Below are 27,996 nucleotides of genomic sequence, written 5' to 3'. Positions count from 1 at the left end.
TTTACAGACCAAAGAAAATTTACATTTCGCTCTCCAGATATTCCTTCTTCCTCAAATAGAATGACACCACCAAGTACAAGAAGTCCTTACATAGATGGTTGTTCTCCAATTAAAAACTGCTCTCCTATGAGGCTTGGAGCTTGCAGAGGAACTGCCCAGTATCAGACTTCTGTCATTAGAATACCAATTGCAGTTGAGAATCACGATGAGGATGAGGAAGACAAGGAAAATGCTTCTCCAGCAGAAGCTCGGTTCCCAGAAATGGATAATGGAATAAACTTATGTCAGGAAGACAGTGATACTTTCGCACATGGTACACGTCTTGTGGTAGCAACTGTGTCTATTGCACCAGATCACTCAGAAGCTTGTCATCAAAGGCTGTCATCATTTCAGGATATAGAAGGCTTAAAAGAAAATAATACTGTAGACATGGCTGATGCAGCTGAAGTGTCAGAGGAAAACACTTGGATAAAAGAAACAATTGGCAATAGCAATACACCAATGACCAGCTTTATGACAGGCATTACTTTCAGTATTGAAAGCTCTCGGATGTGCATGTCGCCTCTTGCCGAAAGCAGCGCAATTCCTTGTGACAACAGTAGTATTCAGGTAAAAAGAAAAATTTTTTTTGCTTCTCTGTAAAACCGAGCTGGAGATAATAACTTTGAATACATACACTATTCTGGAAGTAATTGTTATTTTCTTGTATTAGATGTGGCATGCTGGTGGTATCACGACTTATATTGCTTCCCTCCCATCCCCTCTTTGTTCCCAGTGGAGTGAGCATAGCAATTGCAAATTATTTTTGTGTTGCTCTGTACAGCAATACATTTAACTTAATCCAAGCTAATTCTGACAAATCTGCTTACGATTTGCTTTTGTTGTTAACTGATTGTAGTTGGTTTGTTGGATTAAGTTCTGTTAATCAAATGACAATCATATCAGGTATCTGAGGGATTTATTGGTATTAGAATTACAGCACATTTTTCAAGCCCTGCTTCTTGATTTCAGGTGGACAGTGGTTACAATACACAGACTTGTGGAAACAGCATTATGGATACTGTGGGGGCTGAAAACAGCTGCAGAGAAAATGATGTGAATACTCTCGTTTTTCAGAATAAATCTCAGCTGCTTAGAACAAAGGTAGGAGTTAAATTGTGATAGAAAAGTGAGACGCTTCCTATCTAAAGCATCCATTCCCCATTTTATTTGGTTCCAGGGAGCCTGAGGGGGAGAGACAGTGAGGTGATAATAAAAAATGTTAATTTAGTGTCATTTCAAGTTTGTTGAAAATGGGGAATAAATGCAGGAAAAATTATCTTAAGTTGGCAATAAAATTAATGTGTTTTATGACAAAGGCAGGTTGTTTCAAAAGAAACCAAGGTATATGTGTGAATGGTAGTTGTGAGGCTGCTCATGGCTTCTGATTTATTGGTCTGTCTCTTATTTTTGTTTCTGTTCTTGCTGCCTTTTTTTATTGCTAAATTTTTAAACATCTGCCTGTGGAGAAGGACATTTTTGGGGGAAAATTGTCAACTGTTGATTTTCATAAACTCATTAAGTTTCTTAGACCATACCTAGCATGCTGACTTGGTGGGGAACTTTCTGCTTGGGTACAGTCTTTTGATTACAAGTGCTTTGATGACATATCTGAAAAAAAATTACAAAAGAAAATACGCATCTAGCAAGACTCCTAAACCCTTAATCTTAAGACTGATAGGAAGGAGTTTTACTTCTTGCATAGAACTGGATACAAGGCTATTTTCCTTGAAGAGAGCAAAGATCATCTCCTCTCACTTAATAATTATGGTTTTATGGTCTTACAAACTTAGTAGTTTATGGCCTGTGACTTGGTATTGTTTACAGTCCTTGAAGAGGAGACAATACTGACTAATAGTTTCAAATTATAAAAAATCGTCAAGTAGGCCCATTCAGCCCTGACTTCACTTCTGTATTACATGCTAATATCCACTTCTCTGCCAAGGTGAAGTACAGACTGATGGTGTCTTACAGACCATTGACATCAAATTCTGAACTCTGCTCATTTAAGACTAGGATAAATTTGCCCTTACAAAATTAAAAGGAGCTGGCTATTTTATCTTTAACATCTAGAAACATCCATCTACTCTGATGGATATTGCCCCAGTCTTGCCCCAGTCACTCTGTTGGAAATGGATGAGATGTGTGAATGTAGTTCCCAGAATCAGCTGTGTAGTATCAAACCTGACCTAGAGGGACTCACCAGTGTTATGCAGCTGTCTTTTCCCACTGTTAATCTTTCAATTGCTAGATCCTGACTAAGCCAAATTTTGCATTTTAGATTAGTGTTTAAGTATGAAGGCATTAAGTACTTCATTCAACTCTCACAAGAGAGAGAACCTCTAGAGAATGGAAGTAAAAAAGCACACACTGCTGACTTAAGAATTGAGTCTGGCTCAGTCTCAAAGATCTATGCAGAGAAAACATATTCTTTCATTTCTTTCTCATTTCAGAAGGGGAGAGGTGGTACTTAAGGTACTTATGGTACTTGAAATATGCAGGCAGTAGGTTTGGACATTACTTCTTTTGGAGAATTTCTGTGAAAATAGTTTTAAAATTAACTTTTCCTTACTCATCTAGGAGTGTTCTGTTTTAAGCCATAAGGACAATCAGTTGCTGAGAGCAAAATCTCCAGAGTCGCAATCCTGTTTCCAAAAAGCAAAAACACATAGTACAATATTTGGAAAAAGTGCAACTTGCAACATTTCTGCTTGGAAACATAAAAATGAAAGTCAAGTTCAGGGATTTCACAAAACTGGTATGTAGTTCTCTGATGGAGAATTTAAGTTGTGTTGTCTAATAAATTTTTATACGTGTGATCTCAGTTACCTGGATTATACCTACTATTTTGCTTTGTTGATGCAAATGTAATAAATTGTATTAAGGGAGTTTTTAAATAATGTGGGATTTTTCAGGTCTTCTGGGCAAATTTAATGGTATTAAGTGATTATTTTTGAAAATTAAGGTGTCCAGAGAAACAATGCTTTCCAGAATTGTGTTCCTTCTGTGATTAGGGTAGATTCCATGAGGAATCTTGTCTTGAAAGTTTGGACATAGCTTCAGCTTCCACGTGGGTGTTTTGGGTAGATGAGCAAACCTAGGATAATTTCTATAGGAACCAACTGCAAAACCAGCTACATTTTAAGATTTGTCCCTCCTAAAGGCATGAGGGACATTTTTTTTTTTTTTTTTGTGGTGGGGAGAAAAAGGAAATCGAGAGAGTCACTGGATGGAAAGGAACTGCTGGGGGTGTGATGAGAGCAACCCCAAAGTTTAGTTCTTTTAGTAATACAAAGTATCTCAAAAGCAGCTGTTTAGCAGTTCTCTGAACAGCTTTTAGCTTGGCTTGACAGAAAGCTGCCTATCTGTCTGTCAGGTTTACCTAAATGTATTTGAGTAAAATGTATTATTGGTTATTTAAAATTAAATTGTAGTGTTGCTGCTTTAGTAATTGTAGTAGTACTAACCTTGGAGTTGATCACCTGACTCCACCAGTGTCTCCTAAAAACACTTGTGTCCAAATTAATGCTCCAGTACACTTTGGAAGGAACCTAGGAAGGTGCTCTAAGATTAATTGGTCTCAGTACACCACTAAGAGAATGATGCAGACTTTCTTCTATTAAAGTAAACCATTACACTTCTCTCTTATGTTTAATTCCCAGTATTATTATGTTGCTTACAGAAATTACCAAAATACTTAAATAAACCCTTAAAAATGTAATTAACTTCTGCATGCCACTTATTTCAGAAATTATTAATATAAACAAACCCTTGATGCTTTCAGGAAAATCATTGATGATTAAAGTAATGAATTGAGGAGGGTATAGAAGGCCAGAGCTCCCTTTGTCTAATCAAATCAGATTTGGTTAAATTTGATTGGATTTGTTTAAAAGAACCTTCTGGAATTTATAAATGTGAATGGGGGAAAAAAAATCCATATGGTAATCTTCTAGTCCTAGTGACTAAGAGGGGAAGAAGAGATAAGGGAAATACTGAGATTTCTGAGCTCTGCTTATGTAGAGCTCTGAAGTAAACTTTGTTGGATTAATGAAAAGGATAAATCCATTCTAATATGTATTCCAGGTGAAGTAGTCTTTCTCTCTTTCATAGCAAGGATGTTCAGTCCCAGGGTGCTGGATGGCTGCTTTCTGTTCTATTCCATAACTCACAGAAAAGCTTGTACCAAAGTGATGGTTGGTGGCTGATGAGTAGCTATTGGCACACTAAGCCTGAAACCGTTGGTCAGACCTAAATTTAAAGGCAAAATACAGCATTTTTTAAGACTCTCAATGTTAGCAGAATTGCACGGCATTAAAATCAAAGTGTTAAGACCCGAGACTTCTGTGTGTTGTTTAAATAGAACAGGTCTTGAAATATTTTCATTAATAATTCATCAGTGAAGGCTTTCTGAGAAATATACTTAAGGAAGCTCCTATGCACAGCACCTGGTTTTACTTCTCACATTGCAAAAATAAATATTAAAAAATTTTGTTTCCTAACCAGCAACCATGATGTGTATTATATTTACTTCTGTAGCACTTTAATCACCATTTCTGTAATGCATATTGGATTGACAGTAATTGAATTAGCATCCTATATCTAGCATCCCATCCATCTAGCATCTTCTGTATTTCATGATCTTCAAACAGTGCCCTACTAAAAGCTGGAAATACACTGACTTAGTAACTTTTAGGGGATGAATTTTTTTTAAAGTAGGAAATGAACTCTGGAATATGAATTTTATACAGTAAGGCTTTCAAAATGTTACAAGCTAAAGCTAAGAAGTTTTGTCACTCAAAAGCAGGACACAACTTCTTTAAGATTTCTAAGTTATGTATGACCTTATGCCTTTTCTGTTTCTCATGATGGTTTTCTTTCCCTGGACTGTACACAGGATTTATTTTTACAATTGTGATTACTAAAAATAGCAATGTTAATTTATGAATTTAAGAAGCAGGGCGGTCCAAATTATCTCTTTCTTAACTGTTTTGCATTATATGTGTAATTAGGAATGGGTTATACTTTTTAATTAATTTTTTGACTTTTTAATAATATGTTCAATGATTGAAGGCTTTTGAAGTATTCACAAATAAAAATATCTACCACTAAAATATTTAATTTCACTCTGTATTAGTATTTTCTTAAAGGTTAGGGAAAAGTAACACCAGAAATGTGTGAATGGGAGAAGTAATTAAGGATCCCCCCAGGTAAATTGCCTGTATTTTCTGTCCTGTTTTATAGTCTTCGGTTAGATGGGAAATATTTATTTTATGAAATCATGGATATTTTTTTATTGTGTTTTGTACAACAGATTTGAAGAAGAAACCTACTGTACAAATTACCATGGAAATAACTTGACCATTCTGTTTCTGTAGTTGTTCTTTATGCATTGGTTGGCACACATTGCACAAAATCGTCATTGTTTACATTAAAATAATTTCAGTAGTTTTAATGAGAGTCCTTTAACGTGTCTAATTGTAAATTGAGTAGAGGAGCAGAATAAAGACATCTTTTTCATACCTATGTTGTTCAATTGCTTCTTTTAGTTCGGAGATGCTAAGGAGAATGCACTGAAGAGACTGACTTGTGTCAAGCTCTCAAACGGCTGTTAAAAAGAAACCCTACAATCATTCCTTCACTTTGCAGAAACATTTATTTTCACCCACAAGACAAAGGTGTAGATAATAGTTGGTTTTAAAAATACTGTTCTGCATAAATAGTCATAAAAAAGTAGCTTAAAAATTTTTTTACAGATTATTGAAGTATGTATTTAAAAAGTAAACAAAACTAGTTTCTAGCATTTTGCCCATAGGGAAAAATACATAAATGCAAATAACTGTGTGACGTCTTGTTAAACTTTTATATTCATCTATTTTTGCAGTTTCTTTTTCTTTTTCTCTGGTTCGTTTTCACTGCTTGCCTCTGTAGATGGATTTGCAGGCACATCCTTTCCTAGTATCTACAGACAAAAAAAAAAAAGTAAAAAAAATGTTTTAATCCATTTTTTTCTATCCTGATAAAACTTGAGTTTACTTGTACAGACTTTTTTACATACGCTGCATCAACATCAAAACCTTCTGATTTAGAAAACCATCTGTTACAAGACAGGGTGGAAATCAGAACTGGGAAGAGATCAAATTTACAGACCAAGACTATAGACTAGACACAGAGATGTGTTTCTGTGAGACAGTATTTAAGTTGCTGAAACCTTTGGATGGACACAAAGAGAATGATCACTGAATGTGCATCTTATTCCTATACTCCTTTCTTACCAGAAAGGAGGATTAGTAACTGATGTTAAGGATGGAGTATTTTGGATTAACCAGAACAACCAATCTTGTATCAAGGGGTAACTTCAAATTATAGCATTTATTTTGTTGTAGAATAAGGACCCTCCCAGAAAGTAGTACATGTAGAATGGAAGAACGGGGAAAAAACCCCAAACCATCAGCTTGTTATAGTCTTACTTTGCATCTGTTCTCAAAGTGTGGCCCTTGGACTGGAGGCATGGCTGCAGGAATGTTCTTAAGTCATGCCCCTAGCAGTAGCTCTGTTGGTGAGCACAAACGGGGCAGCTCAGAAAGTGAATGCACAACAGAATACAAGGGTCCCTTCTATTACAAACTTCATTATCTATTCCAGTTTTTAAAATCACAGGTACTGGCTTCAACTCAGTCCAGTCTGGAGAGAATGAACAGATGGAGAGCATCCCTACCAAGAAGGACATGGGGACGCTGGGGGATGAGAGGCTGGACATGAGCTGGCTCCGTGTGCTTGCAAACCCGAAGGCAGTTGTATCCTGGGCTGCATTGAAAGCAGAGTGGCCACTACGACAAGGGAGGTGATTTTGCCTCTCTACTCATCTCTGGTGTGACCCCACCTGGAGCACTGCATCAAGCTCTGGGGTCCCCAGCCCAGGAAGGACATGTTGAAATAAATACATAGGAGGGCCACCAAGATGATTAGAGGGATGGAGCACCTCTCTCTCCTGTAAGGAAAGGCTGACAGAATGGGAATTGTCCAGCTTGGAGAAGAGAAGGCCTGAGGTAAACCTTTGACCAGCCTTTCAACACCTGAAGGGAGCCTACAAGAAGAACTTTTTTCAAGGGCCTGTAGTGACAGGAAAAGTGGGAAAGGCTTTAAGGGGGCAGGTTTAGATTAGCTACTAGGAAGAAATTCTTTACTGTGAGAATAGCGAGACAGTGGAACAGCTTTCCCAGAGAAACTGTAAATGCTCCATCCCTGGAGGTGTTCAAGGCCAGGTTAGTTGGGGCCTTTGAGCAACCTGGGCCAGAGGAAGGTGTCCCTGGCCATGGCAAGGGGGTTGAAAGTAGATGATCTTTAAGGTCCCTTCCAACCCAAACCATTCTTTGGTTCAAGATAATAAAATAAAAGAGCCCAAAGATCAGAATATTTATATGCATTTGAAAACATGATTTCTCAAGGAAAAAAAGAAATAATAATGCTTGACTGTATAAACAACAAGGAGCTCTTACATATTTTGGGTTATCATTTTCCTCTGTGATTAGGGCTACTCAAATACTGCAACCATCTGTTTTTACGAAGAGTGTCACATGTGACTTTAGGTGCACAATCTTGCAGTGTCTTGCAAAATATTTAAGAGGCCTAAGGTGTGAGACCAAGTGAAAAGCCCAGTGTCCCAGATGCACTAACACCGGAACTGAAAAGTCTTAAACCAGAGACAGCTAGTGGGACATGACAGTTCTTACAACATTACCAAGAGAAAAATGTTTATATTGTGGGAGTTGTAGGACAAAACTGCCATGATAGCTAACAATTACACAGTTATCTTCAAGCCATCCATCGCAGTTACACTCTAATTCACTGGAGTAAAAAGATTATATTGAGTTTTGGCAGATTTTCAAAGAGAGATTCGATTACAGAACAGGGAAATTCAAGATACTACTTCAGCAAATCATCACCTTTCCCATCAACGGAAATACCCCAATGGGCCCAGAATAGAAATTTAATTTAAACGCCTCTATTTTCAACAGTCAGTGAAAGCAGACCTGTTCTACTGAGAGTGGATATGAAGCAATCATCACAAGCTTCTGCTAAATTTTTTTTTTCTTCTGGTTAAATTTCAATTTTACCACAAGATGATTTTGTAACAATATTGAAGAGTAATATGGTTCTATGAATTTTGTGCCTTACCTTCGGTTCTACCAAGACCATCCGCATTTTCTGATGTTGGATGTTGGAATCATCTAATGTAATGTTCACTTTAACTTTATCAAATACATGTAATGTTGTGCCTTCCACAGTAAGTGATGGTACCTGAAAGTTCATATTTAGTATAAGTACTTAAAATGTCTTACATTTTAATAAAAATAAATATTTTTGTGGGAAAATTCAGTGTTACACATAAATAAAAACGGTCACAAATTACTGCCATAATATCTGGTATACATAATTAGATATTGACAGTATCACAGAAACTATGGTCAGAACCTGTTTATTTAGGCTTACAAACACTCTAGTAGCGCTACTACTATGGATTAATAAACTTACCTTTAGAAAAACCTCTTGTACCCTTCTAAATCCAACTACAATAGACTTTAGTCATTCTGCTCAATTACCAAATAAAAAAAAAAATAAAGTATTTAAGAATGAACCTTAAGAATAATAAGAACATACCTCATTGTTGTAATCCAGTTTTGGTGTTGGTTTGTCTTTTTCTTCAAAGAAGACTGTTCCTTCTAACCCATACTTAGGAATCAGAACCACGATTGCATTTTTTCTTACAAATAATATATATGCATCTTCATTTACTACTCCCTTGGTTTTGAAGAATAACTGTAACAAAATAAAATACAGAAATAAGAAAAAACCTAGAACATTCTCTTCTGAATTACAAATATACTGACTTAGAAAAATATAACATTCAAATACAAATCTATACTTTGTAAGAATTACACAGCATATAAAGCACAAAACTAAAAGACTTCTCAAGATGCTCTTATTCTGAATTTTTCAGAGCAAGCAATGTAGCCTTTACGCTTTTCCTCAAAGAAGCATCCCTCAGCCTTGATCATTTCTTCAGCCTTGCTTGGTTTTCCACTGTAAAGTACCAGTGCTCCCCGCTTGCTTTAAAATCAAAGTGAATGTCCGTGGTTAACCCTGTAACATCTCAGGTCTGCTTACCTGTGTGTGGAATGCAACAGACGCTCTTTGTGCGTATTGTGCCATTTTATGTCGGTAATTGAGATTTTTACACATATCTGCTAGTTTATGTTTATCTGTCAGTTCTGGGTAAGTACTGTCTGCTCCTATGGCCACTGCCAAAAGCCGATGCACTATAATATCAGCATACCTGCAAAGATGAGGTTAAATGATCCATGACATAGCAAAACATATTTTTTGAAAATTAAAAAAAAAAAAATCAGTGTTTCTAAATATATGTTTGTTTTTGTGAATCTTACAGATCTAAAAGTTTCTGTAATAATGACAGTCTGATGGCAACTCCTGTATCAATTCAAGATCACTCTCTTTGCTGATGCACTGCAGAGCCAGAATGAACTATACTGTTTTCTAAGATAAATTCTTTACTATATTGCGTTAATAGAGCCCGTATTGTTGAATGCTTACAAAGAAGAAACAAAGTTTTATTTTTGGACTAAAGAATGTTTCACCACAGCATCTTAAGCCAATCCCTCTTGCCTTTCCCATGAACTAGACAAATTTAGTGTAGAAGAGTATTACAACGCCATTGATCTGCAAAACGTAATCCCATTTGAACTTCTACATAACTTTTATTAGAACCTCAGCAAGGAACTTTTTAATAGAGCTAGTAGGAATTAAAATTACTGTTTGGACCCTAGAAGTTCCCCAAATTATCCACATAAACGTGTAGGAATTTCAATTCGGATGTGAAGAGATTTCACTTGAAATGTATCTAAGGAGCAAAAGATGATAACAGTTATTTTCCCCAAAACTCTGATAATTTTTGGTTAGAATTAAAAAACCAGCCTACTTTTCCAAGAGGTGCGATTTCATTACAAGGCAACAGCTACAATAGCAAGTTTCCAATTAGCAGTGTTTTCATATGTAAAGTAGTCTCCTAAAAATTTAAACACAGATTCCATTTAAAAAATGACTAGGCAAATTCTGCCTCAGTCTCTGACCCCAAAGTGCATTTCTGTGACAGAGGTCTGCATTAGGGATATATTTCTATTATTTTTATGAGTCTTTTAAAAAAATGTACTAAATCTTAGGAGTTGTGGACAGTAAACTTGGGAGCTTACATGAAGATGGATCACAATCTAAGCCACTGCTGTTTCAAGTGAAATCTAACGCTGAACAGAAACAGTACTTTGTTTCAAACAGAACACCACAGTTCAAAATAGAATTTCTTCACAAATGAATCACTTAGTTTTGTTCTCTGAAACTTCTGTAAAATAAAAGTACCTTCTAATAGGTGAGGTAAAGTGGGTATAAATAGGTGAGGCTAAACCATAGTGATGAAAATCATTATCCATTCCAGAGCAGAAATAAACAGCTTGCATCATGCAGCGAGTGGTCAAAATTCGCAACAGTGTATTTAAGTAGGGGAATGTAGGAGATTCAGCTTTGTCTAATGATTCAGCTAAAGCCTTTGCTGAATCTGTCTTGATTTCCAAATTCTGAAACGAGAGAAGAAAAAAAATGTAATGAAGGTCAGGTATTACTGGCAAATGTTAAGAGAATTAGCAGAAATGCAACAGCTACATCCATGGTAATCTTAGCAAATGGCACAGGTATCACACCTAATAACATAATGGAATGCCACTATTACAAAAATAAAAATCTACGCAGGCACAGGTCCCTCCCTCATTATTACTAGTGCTCTATGCAAAAAATGACGTTATTAGCCTAGGAATTCAGAAAATACATCCATTCTCAACTAAGAAACACTTTATGCCAATAATAATAAGTTGCTTTTTTCCCTGAATAAATCAGAAGGAATATAATCTCCCCCATATTTATGCCACGCAGAGATTCTCATCCAAGCACAAAATAATTGACTTGGTTATATTTCCTCCGCAAAATTATTATGAAAGTGATTTGTAAAACTAGTACTGTATGACAATTTGCTGCCCATTTGCCAGTGTTCTTCGATAAAAATTTAGATAGTGTGAAAATACAGTGCATTTTAGATTTTCAGAAACACAAAGCAAGTTTCATCACAAGATCAGTTGAATGCTCTTTCCTTCATGTACAACACTGACAACAAAGTATGATCCAGCGATCAAATCATGCCTATATGATGGTAAAGTAATAGCATATTTATTTAAAAAGTATAAATACAGCATATTAATACCTAATTGTGATGGTTGTGTCAGATGCAGTGAAAAAGCCACTTCAGTTTACTTAAAAGAATGTTTATCTTTGCACAGAAATTTACGTTTCCAAATAAAACAGTACTTTAAAAACAATTTTCAGAGCATAAATGAAATCATTATCATTATTCCAACTTTATACCAGTGGAAAATTAAATGGGCTAGGTTTGAGCTTGTCTATTAATGTCACACTGAGAGAATTTGGGAGTTTCTCTCTTGCCCTTAGGAAACCATAAAAAAGGGGTGAGAAAAGACTTGAAGGGAAAGTAAATACAGATGCACATCACAGTATCTACAAAGTTAAAAGTTTAGCTCAAATAAAAGATCTTGACACTGTAAAAGTGATTTTTTTTGTTCAGACTTGTTTCAGGCTAAATAAACCTTTAGCTGATCTAAGGAGAGGATGGAAACTATAAACACATTTTCTTACTTCCTAACTTTGACAGAACTATATTTGACTTGACTGACCAACTTTTAAGTACATCAATAATGTATGTGATCCAAAGCCAAAAACTGGCTCAAAAATTACGTGTAACTTGGAGAGGAGAAACATTCACGACATACAAGTGTTACAATACAAGACCTGGAGAGTGATTTACTTTACTTAAGAAAGGTTTTAAAAAGCACAAGATTCTTCCTTTCATCTAGAGGTACAATTATCTTGCTACAAGTAACAGCAATTTCAAAGTGTAACTGATACACTTCCAAAACACTGCTTTCCAACCCTTACTCTTGGATAAGTGGCCAACCAGGCAGAAAATACGGCTTTTCATAAGGATTTCACTTAATTAACACGGGGTAAAAACTTGCCTTGGACTTCGCGGCCTTTACAAGGATGTCATAATTTGATGGGGGAGGAGCAGGATGTTTCCGGAGCAAGGCGAACTCTGGGAACTCATCATAAATTTTTTGTGCTACAGAAATATTGGCAAGCAACATGAACTCTTCAACCATGGAATTTGTTTCTCTGTCAAGATAAAATATTTTATATTGTTAGAAAAGCATTAAATTATACATTTATTTTGAGTGCCTAATGAAAAAACATTTCACAATCCTAACAATATTTTATAATATTAACTAGTGGTTTTGATCATTTATACCCATAGGCAAGCAATTCCAAGACTGAAAATATAACACTTTTTAAGTTTCAAATATCAAGTCAGAAAAAACCTGAAATACTCTAAAATATCAAATTAAAGAAAAATGCTCTTTAAAAGGCCTGAAAAGACCAGTAGATAAGCCTCTTGATTTCTTCCTAAGAATTGATTTCTTCCTGTTAAAATATTGCACATATGAAGTTTGAAAGCACCATTTTGCACACCATAAAGCTGTGACAGTATACAGAACCTAGTGTATATTTTAGCACAGAAACTAAGTAGTAGTATGTGAGAGAGTATTTATCTTCAAGAAATTGAATCAATAGTCCTGTTACTAGAACTCCTCTGTAAAATTGTACCACTGCCTATAAGCCATAACTGCTCACTTGTTTGTGAAGTTTCAGTAATCACTAACTTTCAAGTTTTAATTTCTCTTATTTGTTAATGTCAGTAGAAGAGCACCACAGAGAAGCCAGTGGGATGTAGAGTTTGAAACTTAGTGCTCTGTTGATTCAGTAATAAATAGCCAAGTCCATATATGAGAATACAGTTCAAAACTTGCTAAATAACTAGTGGAGTAATATACAGGAATTCTCTTCCAAGGATCAGTTTGCTCAGTGAAGCTGTGGATGTCCCATGCCTGGCAGTATTTAAGGCCAGGTTGGGTGGGTCTTTGAGCAACCTGGTCTAGTGGAAGGTGTCCCTGCCCATGGCAGGAGAGTTGGAACTAGATGATCTTTAAAGGTCTCTTCCAACCCAAACCATCCTCTCATTCTATGAGTGTCCTGCACTATTATAGGACCTTTGTACAATTATCTAAATGTTTCTCTTTAAACATGTCTTTAAATCAATCCCTACCCTAAATTAACTAATAAATAAAGTGCATACTTGAGCTCCTTAGTCTGTAGATCAATAGGATCGTGAGTTTCACTGTCGATGTGGAAACGAACTTCAGGTGAGGAAAGTGTTAAGGCTCTGGAAGACAGTAAGTGGTATTAATGAATTACAGTCAAGCAGACAGAGCAGCTGAGCTGCAAGCCTGTACACATCTGAGTTTATCATGAAACTTTAATTTAAAATAAGCAGAAATTGTGTAATTAATGTTCAAATTTGCAGAAATTCTCATGCTGATACACACCATAGTGGCTCCTAAAATTTCAAATGCTACATATCTGGTTGTGTTTTTATAATGACTCAAAGAGATCCATATTGATTGATCTTGTGAAGAAAAAGTTAACATCCCCAGTTTATATTTTTGGGGAAATTAATATAAGCATTTTCATGCAAATCAAAATGGGACAAATTCTCTTTTGTAAGATTTTTCACTAGAAAAATTGACACAGGTCCATCATACATTTTAATTACAAAAAAAGTCAGAAAAAAAAAAAAAGCAGGGAAAAAGGTAACAGGTACACTGCACGGTTTACCCATTCTCGATTCTTTTCTTCTTCAGAATTTTTGCTAATTTGTTTAGTCCACGAAGGCTGGTAGTAATCTCATCATTCATGGTTGCTGAATCAATTCTCATCTGTGCTTCAGCATATGTAAGAGAAGCCTTGAAGAGGTTAAAAAGGAGAGACATCAAGACACATAATTGAATACATAGTTCTGTCTTGCAGAAAGTGCAGCTTCCTGTCAAAGTTAGTTCACGGTAACATGAAACTTTAAATCAACACCTAAATGCCTGTCATCCTCAAAGAACAGTAGACAAATGAGGACAGATCTATGCAAGATATTAAGAAATATCAGGCATTTTATTGTTTTTTATGCTGATTACAGATGGATTTTATACATTAGAGATCTAATTTTCAGAAATCTAGTAAACATCTACAGAATCCACAGTACTTTACTGAAAAATACAACTAGCTGGTGTGTATCAACCATGTCCTATATATATTATATACAAAGTAACCATACATAAAAACATTGCAACATTAGAAGCTTAAAATATAGGGCATTTTCTTTATTTTTAGGATTCTGGCATAATTTTATAAGTAAGAAAATATAAATCAATAAGCAGAAAAAACCCTTATATTATTAAGTTTTTTGATCACTGATTTATAATACGGCTTTCAGCTTTTTTTTAGAAGTATAATAATATTTATGCGACTAACCTTGGAATTAATAATACTCTTTGTAAATCTGGTTTTTAGAATTTCAGCCTTATGGTTCATCTCCCAAATACATGAAAATGCAAGTCTGTAAGAGGGAGAAGGAAAGGAAAATTTGTTAAAATCCATGCATAAACGGGTAGTTTCTTGTCAGGATTAAAGTGTGGATTATATACATATACCTGTCCACATTAGATCTCAGGGAGCATAAGTTGGAACTAAGTAGCTCTGGAACCATATCAATCCTCTGCAAAGTAAAGAATAAAAATCATGACTAGTTATAAGTATGTATTTTAACTTAGCAATTTTTAATATACTAAAAGCTTAGAGGTAGTAACTATTTTTTTGCTAAAAAAACTTAGATTACTGAAAGAAAAGTATGCTACATTAAGGAAATAAATTCCAAGAGCCATTTAAATAAATTTTTTTTTTTAGTAACAGTTATTTCTGAAAAAATATTGTGGTCTGTAAGAAGTAAAATAAACAGGATCAAGTCTATGGTGTTAATGAATACAAATCATAGGAAACATCAGAGATTTAACTATCATGAAAAAAACCAAACAAACAATGTAAAAGGCAAAGCCAGGCCACCTCTGCAATTTCAGACTGGTATTAAAACAGTACTCCAGCTTCAGAGCTGCATGTCAATAATGCTTCCAACAGGAGTTGAAAGGGATATTCTCCAGCTAATGGATTTTAAAAGATAAAATGGGAAAAAAATGTCTTAGATTAGGTGCAGCCTGAAGGAGTCTGCTTTTTTTTATCTTAATTCAGAGAGAATGTAGTCTACTCCCAAGAAGTAAAAGGGGAAAGCAATGAAAATCCAACCACTTAATAGCACCGAAAGCTGTAGAAAACAATTACTTTTTCACACAGATATACTGTCGTTCCTCTTTTTACTGACTCCTCATCCAAAGCATTTCCTGGGCGAATGAAATGACTGACATCTGCAATATGTACACCGACCTGGAAAACAACATGACATTATGCATCTCATGAAACAGAAAGAGTTTTCAGCCTGTTTACAACAAGAAAGAAACTTTCTCAAGTTTTTATTTGCAACCCAACTTATCCATTGCCAGTTCCCTTCAGCAGCTCCTGTATTTAGTAATAGTAATAGTTAAAACCTATCATACGGATATTAGAAAGGGAATAGTTGGAGTTATTATTCATAATAAAGCGTGTGTACATTTAGGGGGAAGTTATATTCATTACCAATACAACTCTTCTTTGCCTGGGGGCTCAAATAACCTCTTTCATTTCCTTCAAGGCTCACTACAAAGTTCTTACTTTCCATTTTGCCACAGCCTGCTATTACAATTCTGAATTCCAAAAGGAAGACAATCTGACTAAAATCCCTGATATAAAGGGATAGAGAGCTGGTGTTAAGCCTATAGCTTTTTAATGCCTTTTTTTTAAAATAAAATAATCATTCCATAGGCATGGCATTACAGCACTATCTTAGCTTTTTTTTTTCTAACAGTTCCTTAGTCTAATAAAGATAAATATAATTGTTTATAATACTTACCTAAAGCAATAAATACATTTTATGTTAATTTCCCATGACATACAAAGAGAAAATAGGGTAAATTTAGAAGACAATGAATTCCCACAGTGATGTAATGAAAATCAACTCCCTTTCTTTACTACAATCTTGCAGCTGTGCAAACATCATTAATTTATTTATAACAGATCTGGAGCTTTGCTCATGTCATGTACTATTCTATTCTATTACCATTACTTCACTGTTTGTAAAATAAAGGAAGAAGTAAATAAATAAATGATTGGCTTGATACAATACCTCTATATTTCCATTTTCTATTTCTCTGCAATGTAATGCATCATCAATATCTGTACAGCCAGGAGGATCAACACTACAAACACTCAGATGCCTTAAGTCTTCCCTGTGTTTCATGTCCTGAAATTTAAAACAAAAAAAAATTGTTTTGAAGAACACTTTCCACATCGAAGTAAAAACAATCATTTGAGAAAGGCACATTACATAAGACTTTCCCAAGCAAGCAAGTATTTTCAAAATGCTTTTGTTTTGTTTTGCTTTAGGGCAAGATTAAAACAGATATGCAGAACCTACAATGATAAAAAAAATAAGACAGAAGATTAGCAAGTAATTTTTTTTGTTTGTTTTACAGCAATCAGGAAGAGGAACAGAACCATAATCTTGTTATGATCTTAGAATTAGCAGGACCAGGAATCAAGATTTTTTAAAGTGAAATTTTGAGTCATGTCCAGATGGATGACTTATTTAGGATATGACTGCTTTCAGCTCTAGCTTTATAAGGCTTGATGTCTAGACAGTTGAAAGGAACTGCATACTTTGGAAGTATCTAGCTCTGTAAAATGGCTACAAAAAGATGTCAGGTATCTTAGACAAGGCAACTGACTTTTAGAGAGCTAATTTACACGAAGATCCCTCCTGTTTCCATTTAAAAAAAATGGGATTTTTTATTAAAAAATTTATTAAAAAAATAAATTTTAATAAAAGTAGCCCAGCTCCAAAAAATTAAAATGCATGCACAAAAACAGCCCAGCCCAAATCAAAAAATATGCTCTAATTGTCCCCTGATGACGTTTTCCCATAAAGTCTAAAGCAACCATTTCCCATATTTAAACTATTGGGGAGAACCTGAAATTCACTAACTGCATTTAAACAGAAATTCGTCCTTGCAGAATTGCTTCTTTCTCTAATTACTGTATTATAGCAGAAATATATTTCAGTCTCCACACCTCAAATTATTTTGTCCGTGAAACAGGCTGCCACATTTTGTTACAAAGCTATTTTGCAAGATGAAAAACTCTTAGGGATGCTTGTATAATTATTTGAATTGCAGTCTCTCCCCTTTGCAAAAACATTCTTTTATCTTTTATCCTTTTGTTCTTTAATGACACCCATAATATGTTTTTTATATTAAAATATTATCCCCAGCAAAGACAGTTTTAGCCAAAACACAAAAACTTGCAGAGGTCTTGTTTCCATAGCAAATCCAGCTGAAAGTTCACCCTAAGACAAAACAGTCCTGGACAACATTTTTCCTATTTCTGGTGCATTGGAATATCCAAGAATGTCACAGTTTGCTTTGAAGCAGAAGGCACAGTAATTATCACAATAATATACAAATAATTACCTCTTCTGTAATGCTCCATGGCATTTTTGGTAGGAAACTAAGAACAGCCTGGGAAAAAGCCTGATGAGGGACATCATGTTCAAGTAGAAGAACTTCTGTCTCTGTCTCTTTGTCTCCAGCACTTCCCAAATTCTTTACAAAATGACCCTGAGAAACAATATACATACACACACATGCATACATCAAGTAATACCATTTGCCCAAAAATAAATATTTGAGAACATTATCCCTTAGGTTACTCATATATTAAACTACCCAGTAGGAGTAATATTTTTTCTTTGGTTAAATTTCTCATCTTTAGGAGAGAAATTTTATTTTAAACATTTATTTGATTAAGTAAGTCTGAACTGTGCACATTCCCTCTTTTCCTCGAATGGCACTAAATTCTAAATAGTTAAGACAGAAAAATTGTAAATGTGAATTCTTTTTTGCAGGAAGGAAAAGCCGTTGCTGAATAAGCAGCAAAACTAATAAGCTCTAATTTCTCTGTGGGTTTTGTGGGCATTGTGTCACATATATTCCATGTGCCTTTAACTTCTCTAAACTTGTGTGAATCACCTGTGTGCTCGTTCTTACAAGCTATGCATTCCTACCCAAGCCACTGGAGGCCTCTTCAAAACCTAGCTAGTGTTCAACACAAATTGGCACTGGTGTCCTCAGTTTCTCATATGGCTTCCTGTCTATTTACACTGAACTTCTAAGAAGTTAATTACCTGTAACTTTCTGCAGTTGCTCAGTGTTGCAGATAATAAACATTTTATATAATAAACACATAAAAATCAGATAGCTAAAAGTTCAGAAGAAAACACTTAAACTTACATTAGGATACCTGGAATTCCTGGGCCAACCATCAATAGCAACAATTATTCTTTGTCCTTCCAAGGTTTCTGCTTGTCTGGTTTCTATTCGAATGCGAGGAATTCTTCGATCAGCTGGTGTAAACAAATGGCGCCTTGCCTATTAACAGCCAGAAAAACCAACAGTTAATTCCAAATTAAAGACAAAAAACAAAAACCTGCACCTCCAGTAATTGGATTATTTCCTTACCTCTTTGATCTGCGATTTGGAGAGCATGCCGCAATACGGTCTCCAGTTTCGTTTTATAATGCCCACCACTTTTCCTGTAGGTCTCAGCATGTCCTTGTTAACAGCAGTCTTCAGCTGGTAGAACACAAAGGTTAAAAATACAAAACTGTTTAAACTCATGTAAACGCATTCGACTACAGCACATACCTCAAACCCTGGTGGTAACATTTTATGTCTCATTATAACGCCATAAATTCTATTATAACTTCATAAATAGAACTAGGCCTCCCTGTGCTTTGCATAAGTTCTAGCATTTTCAGTTAAGGGCCACAACTTCTCAGTTGTGGAGTGAGTAGAGATAGTGGGACAAGACAGCATTTCTTTCCATTTTTTTTTCTGCTGTTCTTCACTTTCTGAAATTGTTATTTGTCTGTATTTTTTTTAATGAACATAATCTCCATCTTATTTTAAAACCTATTTTAAATTTCAGGAGCCCTTTTATGCTGCTTGAAAATTCTCCAGTAATTCTCAACAGAGTCATTAAAAAAATATTCTCATGTTATTCATCTGAAGGATCATTTTTAAAGGAATGATCTTCTTGGTCAGGACATACCTGTGTGGACTGCATGCACATTAACTGGAATTACTGCAGGAAGCTGAAGAGTATTTTACAACTGGTTCCAAATGTATGCACTGCCTATAAAAGGTAACTGTCAGTGTGATATAACTCCTGCTCCCATTCTAGCAAATCTGCACACTTTTTTTTTTACATTATTTCCTGACTACTACTCAATAACTTTTGGATTTATGAAGTTTAATAAAGTAACGTGGGAATTTCTAACTGAGATTAATTAAAAAGTATCCATTCTATACATGATCATCTATTTAACACAACTGTGCAACTACAATAAAGTTTTATAACTTCTGTATTCACAGTCCATAAAAAGTATGGATAAATCTAAAGCCTAGCACTGTCAGGGTAATGCAGATTTAATTTCTCTCTTAACTTAACAGTTAAGTAAAGTTATTTATTTCATACCATGTTTTCTTTCTCCTCTTCATTTTCGATGTCATCTTCATTCTGGCCATCATCCTGTAAGACCACTGAGGATGGTGCTACCCATTCATTTTTTGGCAACAGCTCCACAGCTACAATATCTTCATGAATTGCTCGGTTTAAATGTTTCAGTCCCTGTACAATTATCTAGATTTTTTAGAAAACAAAATGCAAATGCAAATATTCATGATGATAAACACAGAACACCCAAATCAAAGCAGTGTAACAGAAGAGTAAACATGTATTACAGGCTCTGCACTCCAAAGAACATTTTAAAGCATGTTTGTGACTCTTTTTTTTTGTCTCTGCCTAGGTTTCTTAGAGGACTGATGATCTTACTTCAGGATTCCAATTCTTTTTATAAAAACATGTTTTTTGCAGGCTTGGGGACTCCACATACTACTAGGAAAGAGGAATAAAACAGAGACAGAGAAGTACCTCCAGCTGCCACCACAAACAGGGAGGGAAGAGACAACTGCCACTGCTTGTAAAGTGTCTGCACAACTGAATCAACTGAGAATTCAGCAGGGAGACAGATGGGTTGACTAATGGGAGGGAAAAAGCCATCCCCTCCTCACCAGGCATGAAAATAAGAGGGGAAATAAAGCAAGAGAAAATCCCACTACACACTCTCGTTCCACTGTCTTTCACCATATATTTCAAACTGATTTTAAAAACTGTTGAGTCAATTGAAAAACTATTAACAACCAAGATTCAGCCTTATTTTATCAATTACTTTATCAAACTCTAATTTTAAACACATTACTCTCTTTTTCACAAAGAGCACAGTCAGCATTTCAGTAGTCTATATCCAAAGAACAAATAAAAATGTCAGCAAAAACATAGAAAGAATCAAGATTTTAACACACATCACCACGAAAGAATTAATTTTTAAGTCATTACTGAAGCTAGTTAAAGTTCACAGCACAAAAGTAAAATGAAAAACTCACCTCTCTGTTTTCTTCAGCATCTCCATGAACCCAAACAGTAGCTTCAAGATAATTCTCTCTGCTTGCCCTGTAAGTTCCTTGGAGGTATATTCCAGATTTTATTCCTTGCTGCAATTTGCTAAGAGGAATATGTTCTGGGAATATTATTTTTCCACTTTCTATTTCTTTCTTTAGGGAAAAAGAAGAAATTTTCAGTATTTTATATTCATGATTATTTCCAAATTGAGCTCAGGAACATGACACTCAAGCTGATGAACTCCCAAATTGTAACTATATGCAGGTAGGAATAAGCACAGTAATAAAAAACTACTACTAAGCAGTATTTTTTCTAATAAAGCATCAAAAGCATAAAACCCCATAAAACCATGGCAATTCCAGAAGCTGTTGTTTTCCTGTTTGCCTGCAGTTACTTAAAATGATACTGCACAAGTGGCATACAATTTTATGTTGATTTGGACATACTGACTAAACATATACTTAACAAAAAAATATTAGTATAGTACTACATAGTAAATAGTATGGCACACAGTGTATGTACCGTAAGCCATATGAAATATTATGAAAATACATTACTGTGACTAAACTTTGGAGCTCCTGAATGATCTACAGTTAGCTGCTGAGATCATCACCTGAGCCCTTCACTTTCTTCCTACTCTTATATGTTAAAGCTCAATTCTGTTAGAACTATGATGAAATGAACTTTCCCATTTTTTGTAGTTTGTGCTCAGCTCTGTCAGTTTGTATGTGAAAATATAAGTCTTGACTCTGACAAACACAAAGCACAAGGAAACAGAAGAGGATGTAGCTCATCTTTGAACTGCAGACTGCATTTATGTCAACTGATCACATGAAAATACTTTTGATCAATAAGTTAACAAACTTTCAAGTACATACAAACTAAAATCTAAGTAGTCAGCAATGTACTTTGTTTTAATTTTGTTTCAATTATTTCTCATATTTATACACTTTATTTAACTAACTGTTATTAGTCTCATCTTCTCAACAGTTACCTAAAGCAATTGTTTTTTTACAAATAACAAGACACCTACTAACAGGCATATAAGTACCACTAAAAACAGCTGCAATGTTTCGTTTTTACTTTTCAGTTGACAAAAAGTTAAACTGCCAAAATGGGAATAAAGTCCAGAGCCCTCATATTCTAAACTGATGCTAGTAGCCTGACAAACAGTATCCAATATTATACTTATACTGCAAACTGATTAATTTATTTTATAAAAAGAAAATAAAAACATACCCCTTCATCAGATACACAAGCAAGACGATCTACAAGCTCAGGATTAGCTGTCAAGCTTTTTATGTACTCCTCACCTAGAAAAGTACACACATAAATATTTATGCAAGAGATGCACAGGATTTAGGTATGAAGAGACTGCACAGTTCATCTAAACAATAAATTAAACATCCACACTATTTCACTTACATGTATAAGCAGTTATCCCCTCCTCTAAAGCTTTCTCTTTATTTGTTCTGTCATTTGTTAAAAAGATAACTTGAATCTTCTCCTCATCTTCTATTTTCTTCAAGTGTTCATTGTACCAGTTTACTGCTACTCGAATGGCTCTGTCATTGCGGTCATTAGAAGTTTCTCCTCGCTTTTGCTCTATGTACGTTTCTCTAAATAAATTTTAAAAACAAAGGCAGGGTGTGACAAAACAAAAAAAAAATCCCAACATGTATCTACACTTAGGAAAATTTTCCAGACAAACAAGATCAAGGCTGTGAGGCCAAAAGAATCATTACTGTACCCATTTTAAAATATGTGTAACGTTTCTTAGGCCACTAAAGGGCCAAGAGACAGACAGATAAAGGAAGATAGGAAGGAAGCATTAATTTCTAACACAACCTTCTCAAAGACAATTGAAGAGGATTGAGTTCAAGATGTTAGAACTATGGATTCAAGATCCCTAAAACTATAATACTGCGGTATTGGAAACTAATTGTGAGCACAAATAAAGGCAAATTAATTGCATCTTCATTTCTTAGAGCTTTCTGTCACTAACTTACTAACAGATTTTTGAATTTTGCTACAGACTAAGGTGACAGTAAAGCACTGGAATATTTTTAAAAGGGAAACTAAAATGGAAAATCAGTATTCTATTGCTCAAGATAACAGTGCTATCTATAAAGTTTATTCAATATTCCAATCCCCCTTTCATAACATATATACACATATATTAATTATGAACATAAAAGCTCCTGGAACATGCAACTATTTCCCAACGGGATTCATTAGAAATATATAGTTCTATGCACATCAGTCAAATTTTTCTTCCTGGCCCACATGTTCCAGTTTTTTTCTTCCTGGCCCACATGTTCCAATTTTGTTTCCCAGTTTCTTTTACCAGCCGTCAGCACAACTTTGTTATACCCTATTCCACATCTTACTTATGATGCTCATTGGTGAAAGAATAGAAATGTTTTTCAGGGTTTTGAATCATGTCCCTGATTCGCTTGTATACTGGTGCACTCCGATTCCTGACTTCTTGTAAGACCGTCTGCAGCACAATGACATTCTTAATAACAGGATCTTCAAGGACATCAATCTGAGGGACAAAATGGAAATTAATCAAATTGCTGTTTAATTCTATCCAATAACAGGACTTAAAATATTTGGTTAATACATAAAAAGCTAACATGAATAATGAGTGGCACTACTTCTGCCCTTTTCTCTCAGTACTGAGAATCTGAACAGTGTATTAAGTTGCTTCCTCCTGCTTGTGGGAAAAAAAAATCAAGTAGGATTTTCCATACTCACCATGACCTGAATTTTCCTGGAGTAAAGATAAGGACTTATTCTGACTTCCAACAAATTCAGCCCCAATGTATGCAGGTCTCCAAACAGATGTAAGGCAAATCGCACACTAGAAATTTTATTTACATAAAATGGGTTCCTGTGAATTGTAATCTTAGAGACCAAAATACAACTATGCACAATCTGACAGTAATCAGGCATAATTTACAGGCTGTATGGCATATGCCTTTGGGAGGAATGCAAGCCATAAAATAGCAGCTGAGCACTGTTACACAGTTGACATGGACATGCCTGGATGAGCATGTGTAGGCTCAAGTTCTCCAAAACCAATCCCACTGTTGCACTGCAATTTTAATTTGCATAAAGTCAAACCAATTGGAATTCTGTTAGCTGCTCTTGTCTTTTGAAAGACCTTTCTCTTTTTTAAGGAAATTTGTTAAAAATTTTTCAGCACTTTCCTTTGCCAACTCCTGACCGTCATGGTATGCAAAGATCCACACCAAGGATCCTCACAAGCTGTCAGCATAAAAGGATGGGAGCTCCATTTGCTAAGTCTGTGGTAAGGAACCATGCAAACCCACCTCCAAAATGTGACAACAATAAGGTTCTAGAAGATATAGCTAAAAGAAGTAAAACCAATGCCAGACCAAGCTTCCCTGAGCTTGATGTTCAGATGATCTGAAAGATTTAGAGCCATGTTCATTGAGGAAGAAATCCAGTATTATTTCTACATACAAGCTGAAGTACCAGGCCAAGCCTTACTATTGCAAACCTGTTTCAGTTGCTAGTCAAAACCTTTCCCTACTGTTACCAAGACTTCCTAATCCGCCCTTCTCCAGCCTGTGGCAGCATACCCTGGCACATTCACAGAGTGCTCCATCCACTGTATGCACATACAAACTCTACCAACAGACAACAAGACGTCCACGTGTAACAGGCTGAAAACACCCTCTGATGTGCTGTTTTGGGAAGGAAATCCTCACTTACAAGTTTTGGGATGTATAACTGCTAAAACACACAAGTGTGGTGCCCCTCTTCTGAGTACTCCACGTCAGGATTCATGAATTACTTTCAGTCTCCAATGCCTGCTCAAGGGTATTCTACCTGATACACCGGTATTCAAAGGCAAATTAAAAAAAAAAAAATCCAAAACCCAACAATAATCTTTAAAAAATTAAATGTCAATTTCAATGCCTCACACCCTCAAAGTCTAGTGTCCGCACTGCTCAAATTCAAACCTTTGCACAACTACTGATGGGCTACAGAGTAAAGTTTCTGCCATTGCTTCCAGAGTTGCACATGGGATGATTTTTCAGCCTCTATTCATTACACGAAATCAATATCAGAGTATAAAGAACACAAACCTACACTCTGAAAAACAGCAGAGGCATCTAGGGAAAATTCTGGTTGTCAGGAAAATTCAGCGACCACAAAAAGATCCCAGTCGTGGTTTCAGAGTGTACCGACTCTCTCTGCCTGACTTTCCATACCCACATCAGACCACAACGAGCAAAACAAATAAATGTAGTTGTTTATTCCTACCGTTCACAAAACGGGGCAGGGGAAAAAAAAAAAAAAAGTAAAAAACCCAAATCCCCCAAAACCCCACAGGCAGAGCTGCAGACGCTGTAGCATTCTGCTAAGCACCTGGCAAGGAAAGGACGGACTGGCCAGCCAGGGACCAAGAAGCCCTGGGAACAACGGGAGGAGCCAAGCCCACGGCGCGCTGCCAGACGCCGGAAGCCCACGCGTGCGAGGCGCGGGGTAGCTCACCTACACAGGGATTTAACCAAGGCCAGAGGAGGGAGGGCTTGACGCTCCACGTGGAGCACGGCCGGGCCCAGAGAGAGGAGGCGGAGGCGGCAGGCCCTCCCCGGCGGCCGGGCCCGTCGCTCCGCTGAGGCTGAGGCCGAGGCCGAGGCCGCCCATCGCCGTGTGCCCGCCGTGCCGCTCACCTGGTGCAGGAGGAGGTTGGTGTCGGGCAGCAGGAAGTGCGGCGCGGGGCACAGGCTGCTGCTCGCGCCGCTCGGGCGCGCCTCCAGCGCGGGCGCGCTCGCGGCGCCGGTGCCGGCGGCGGGGGGCGGGCAGAGGCGGCACGCGGCGGCGCCGCACGCGATGTCCTCGCGCAGGTAGTGCTCGCGCACCACCTTCACCACCGCGCCCGCCCGCGTGCGCTTCACGAAGGTCCGCGAGGTCAGCATGGCGCGCGCGGGCCGCGGGAGCGGGAGCGGGCGGGGAAGCGCCGGGAGGCGGGAGCGGCGCGGGAAGCGGCGCCGCGGTCGCCGCGGTGATGGCGTGAGGGCCGCCCCGCCCACGCCGCGCTGAGGGCAGGCGGAAGCGCGCGAGAGTGTTACTGCCGCCACCGCCGCGGGTGGGTGTGTGGGGGGCTGCCCGGGGGGCTGCCCTGGGGACTCGCCGGGCTGGGTCAGCACCCCCCGCAGTTACCGCTCTGGATCTCGTGGCGTCCAGTGCGCAGCCGCCCCCGCCTGCCGTGGGGAAGGCAGGGTGTTGTGACCCCGGGGAGCCCCCGCGGGTGGCAGCCCCGCGGTCGCTGGCCCGGGCTCGGAGCGCGGCGTCTCCTCTGCCGGCAGGGCCCTGAGCAGCACCGCCTGTGAGAAACAGCCCTGGTCTGTGCCTGGGGGCTGTAAAAGTCCGCGTGGCTGCTGGGAAGAACAGTGGTAAGAACAGTGCAGGTACTGCTGCAGGGGAGGCAGGCAGTGTTTGAAAGGGGTGTGTAGCTGAGTAGGGGTCGGCCTCTTCTTCCAGGCAAGTAAGGACAGGACTAGAGGGCACAGTCTTAAGCTGCGCCAGAAGAGGCTAAAGTTGGGTATCGGAGAAATTTCTTCACGGAAAGGATGATTAGACATCAGAATGGACTGCTCAGGGAGGTGGTGGACTCACCGTCCCTGAGCGGATGTGGTATTGAGTGCCATGTCTAGTTCACAAGGTGCTGTTCGGTCATAGGTTGGACTCGATGGTCTCAGAGATCTTTTCCAACCTAAGTGATTCTGTGATCAAAGTATCCCTTTACCCTTTTATCCAGAAAGTCGTGTTATGCCTCATGGGTCTCCCGAGTTTTCAGTGCATGCACTTCTGACAGCTTACACGTGTTTACGATACTAGTAAGCTAGATTCACACTGGTATTTAGCTTATTGTGGTCAAAACGCTTGCTAACAGTTGTTAAGAAAGAGAGTCCTTAGGCAACTGCCCTCTTCAGAGTTGTCAAAATGTTTTTATGGGGTGAAAAGAAAACAAATCGTGATACTGAGAAGGGTTACTTGCTTAGTTGTCTAGTTTAAGTGGTTAATTTTTCATAACGACATAATGCCTTTCATTTGTTTTGATTCTTGCTGTTAACTCTTCAAGGGGCTCATCTCAAAGTATAGTGTAAAAAAAGCTTTACAAATAAAGGAAGAAAATGTCGCAAGAAAGCTCAAAGGAAATCAAGAAAGTAAACATTTCTAGCTCCTTGGAATCTGAAGATATTAGCTTAGAAACCACAATGCCAACTGATGATGTTTCTTCCTCTGAAGAGAAAGAAGGTACTGTAAAAATCACTAAGCAACTGATTGAACGAAAGGAGTTGCTCCATAACCTTCAGCTGCTTAAAATAGAATTATCTCAAAGAAACTTGATGATTGACAACTTGAAAGTGGAATATTTGACCAAGGTAAGGAGTGTTTCTCCTTTCATTATATACTCTTTTGTTGGTTTTGGTGCTTTTAGAGTATGGTAGAAACTTCTGTTCTGAAAAAATTTCTTTGAATTGAATGATTGAAGCCTGCTTTCATTGGCTTGCTGCTCTGAGTTTAAGCCTAACTTGAAGTTCAATGAACAAGTAGCTGTTTGGTTGAAAAAGACCCAATTAAGAACTAAGTATTTTTTTATTTTTAGTTCTTTGAGACAAAATCCATATCATATTCAATGAAGCCTTAGCATATTTAGAGGTTTTGTTAGACAATCATTGTTGTGCTTCCCACAGCATTGGGCTCTTCACTTTTTTTCTTTCTCTCAAGTTGTTCTTCTTTGTAAAATATTTTTTTTTAAATACTGAGGTAACTTTTCTTCATTTTATACTTACATTCTTTGTATTTAGATCGAGGAGCTAGAAGAGAAGCTTAATGATGCAATCCATCAAAAGCAGCTGTTGTCTTTACGACTGGATAGTCAGTTGGCATTACAGCAAGAAGATGCTAGGTATGATGGAAGTAAAATTAAGAACGTCATCTTTCACTGTCCATTAATTGAGTTGAATTTGTATAAATAAGTTATTAACAGAAGCAGATAATTATTAATTGCAAGAATAGGGTTTCTTTTGCAGATTATATTAATATTTTAATTCTAAAAGTGTAATTTGCATATTTAATTTACATATAAGTAAATTTGAATTCAACTCTCTCTGGCTGAAATTTGTGGTTTTGGTTTTATTGTTAGTTTGATTCAACATTTAATAGGAAAGA

At 37.0% G+C, this 27,996-nt stretch overlaps 3 protein-coding genes across 13 annotated transcripts in view; 2 read left to right on the top strand and 1 right to left on the bottom strand.

The window, feature by feature from the left end:
* Positions 1–20,407, top strand: part of BORA (BORA aurora kinase A activator) — a 32,417-nt gene extending 12,010 nt beyond the window's left edge. The window contains exons 10-13 of one of the 9 annotated variants that reach the window (XM_027882946.1): positions 8–609; positions 1,012–1,143; positions 2,620–2,797; positions 20,194–20,407. In XM_027882946.1, the coding sequence (XP_027738747.1) occupies positions 8–609; positions 1,012–1,143; positions 2,620–2,797; positions 20,194–20,231 (950 nt within the window). In that variant the 3' untranslated portion in view covers positions 20,232–20,407. Of the gene's footprint in view, positions 1–7; positions 610–1,011; positions 1,144–2,619; positions 2,798–3,534; positions 3,918–5,350; positions 5,524–8,054; positions 8,328–9,484; positions 9,554–16,736; positions 17,004–20,125; positions 20,158–20,193 lie in introns of those variants that run through there. The other 8 variants (XM_027882948.1, XM_027882947.1, XM_027882944.1 and 5 more) reach the window with 8 other exon arrangements.
* On the bottom strand, positions 5,619–25,736 carry DIS3 (DIS3 homolog, exosome endoribonuclease and 3'-5' exoribonuclease). Its single transcript, XM_027882940.1, has 21 exons — positions 25,491–25,736; positions 23,169–23,326; positions 22,204–22,397; positions 22,018–22,091; positions 20,763–20,930; positions 19,795–19,959; positions 18,777–18,890; positions 18,549–18,686; positions 17,730–17,876; positions 16,388–16,504; positions 15,451–15,552; positions 14,769–14,833; positions 14,590–14,674; positions 13,903–14,030; positions 13,364–13,450; positions 12,189–12,345; positions 10,468–10,682; positions 9,205–9,373; positions 8,698–8,856; positions 8,215–8,337; positions 5,619–5,998 (listed from the first exon to the last, which is right to left on the bottom strand). Exons 1-21 carry the CDS (start codon positions 25,734–25,736, stop codon positions 5,909–5,911), a joined length of 2,901 nt encoding a protein of 966 aa, XP_027738741.1. The 3' UTR covers positions 5,619–5,908.
* A 293-nt stretch (positions 25,737–26,029) lies between these two features.
* Positions 26,030–27,996, top strand: part of PIBF1 (progesterone immunomodulatory binding factor 1) — a 106,721-nt gene continuing 104,754 nt past the window's right edge. For all 3 annotated transcript variants that reach the window (XM_027882965.1, XM_027882964.1, XM_027882966.1), the window contains exons 1-3: positions 26,030–26,213; positions 26,903–27,206; positions 27,633–27,733. In XM_027882965.1, the coding sequence (XP_027738766.1) occupies positions 26,955–27,206; positions 27,633–27,733 (353 nt within the window). In that variant the 5' untranslated portion in view covers positions 26,030–26,213; positions 26,903–26,954. The remainder of the gene's footprint in view (positions 26,214–26,902; positions 27,207–27,632; positions 27,734–27,996) is intronic.

This window comes from Empidonax traillii, unplaced genomic scaffold (assembly GCF_003031625.1).
Source record: "Empidonax traillii isolate 1590-97213 ecotype Southwest subspecies unplaced genomic scaffold, ASM303162v1 scaffold115:size2055165, whole genome shotgun sequence".
Classification (NCBI taxonomy): Eukaryota; Metazoa; Chordata; class Aves; order Passeriformes; family Tyrannidae; genus Empidonax; species Empidonax traillii.
This window is presented reverse-complemented; position numbering and strand designations above follow the sequence as displayed.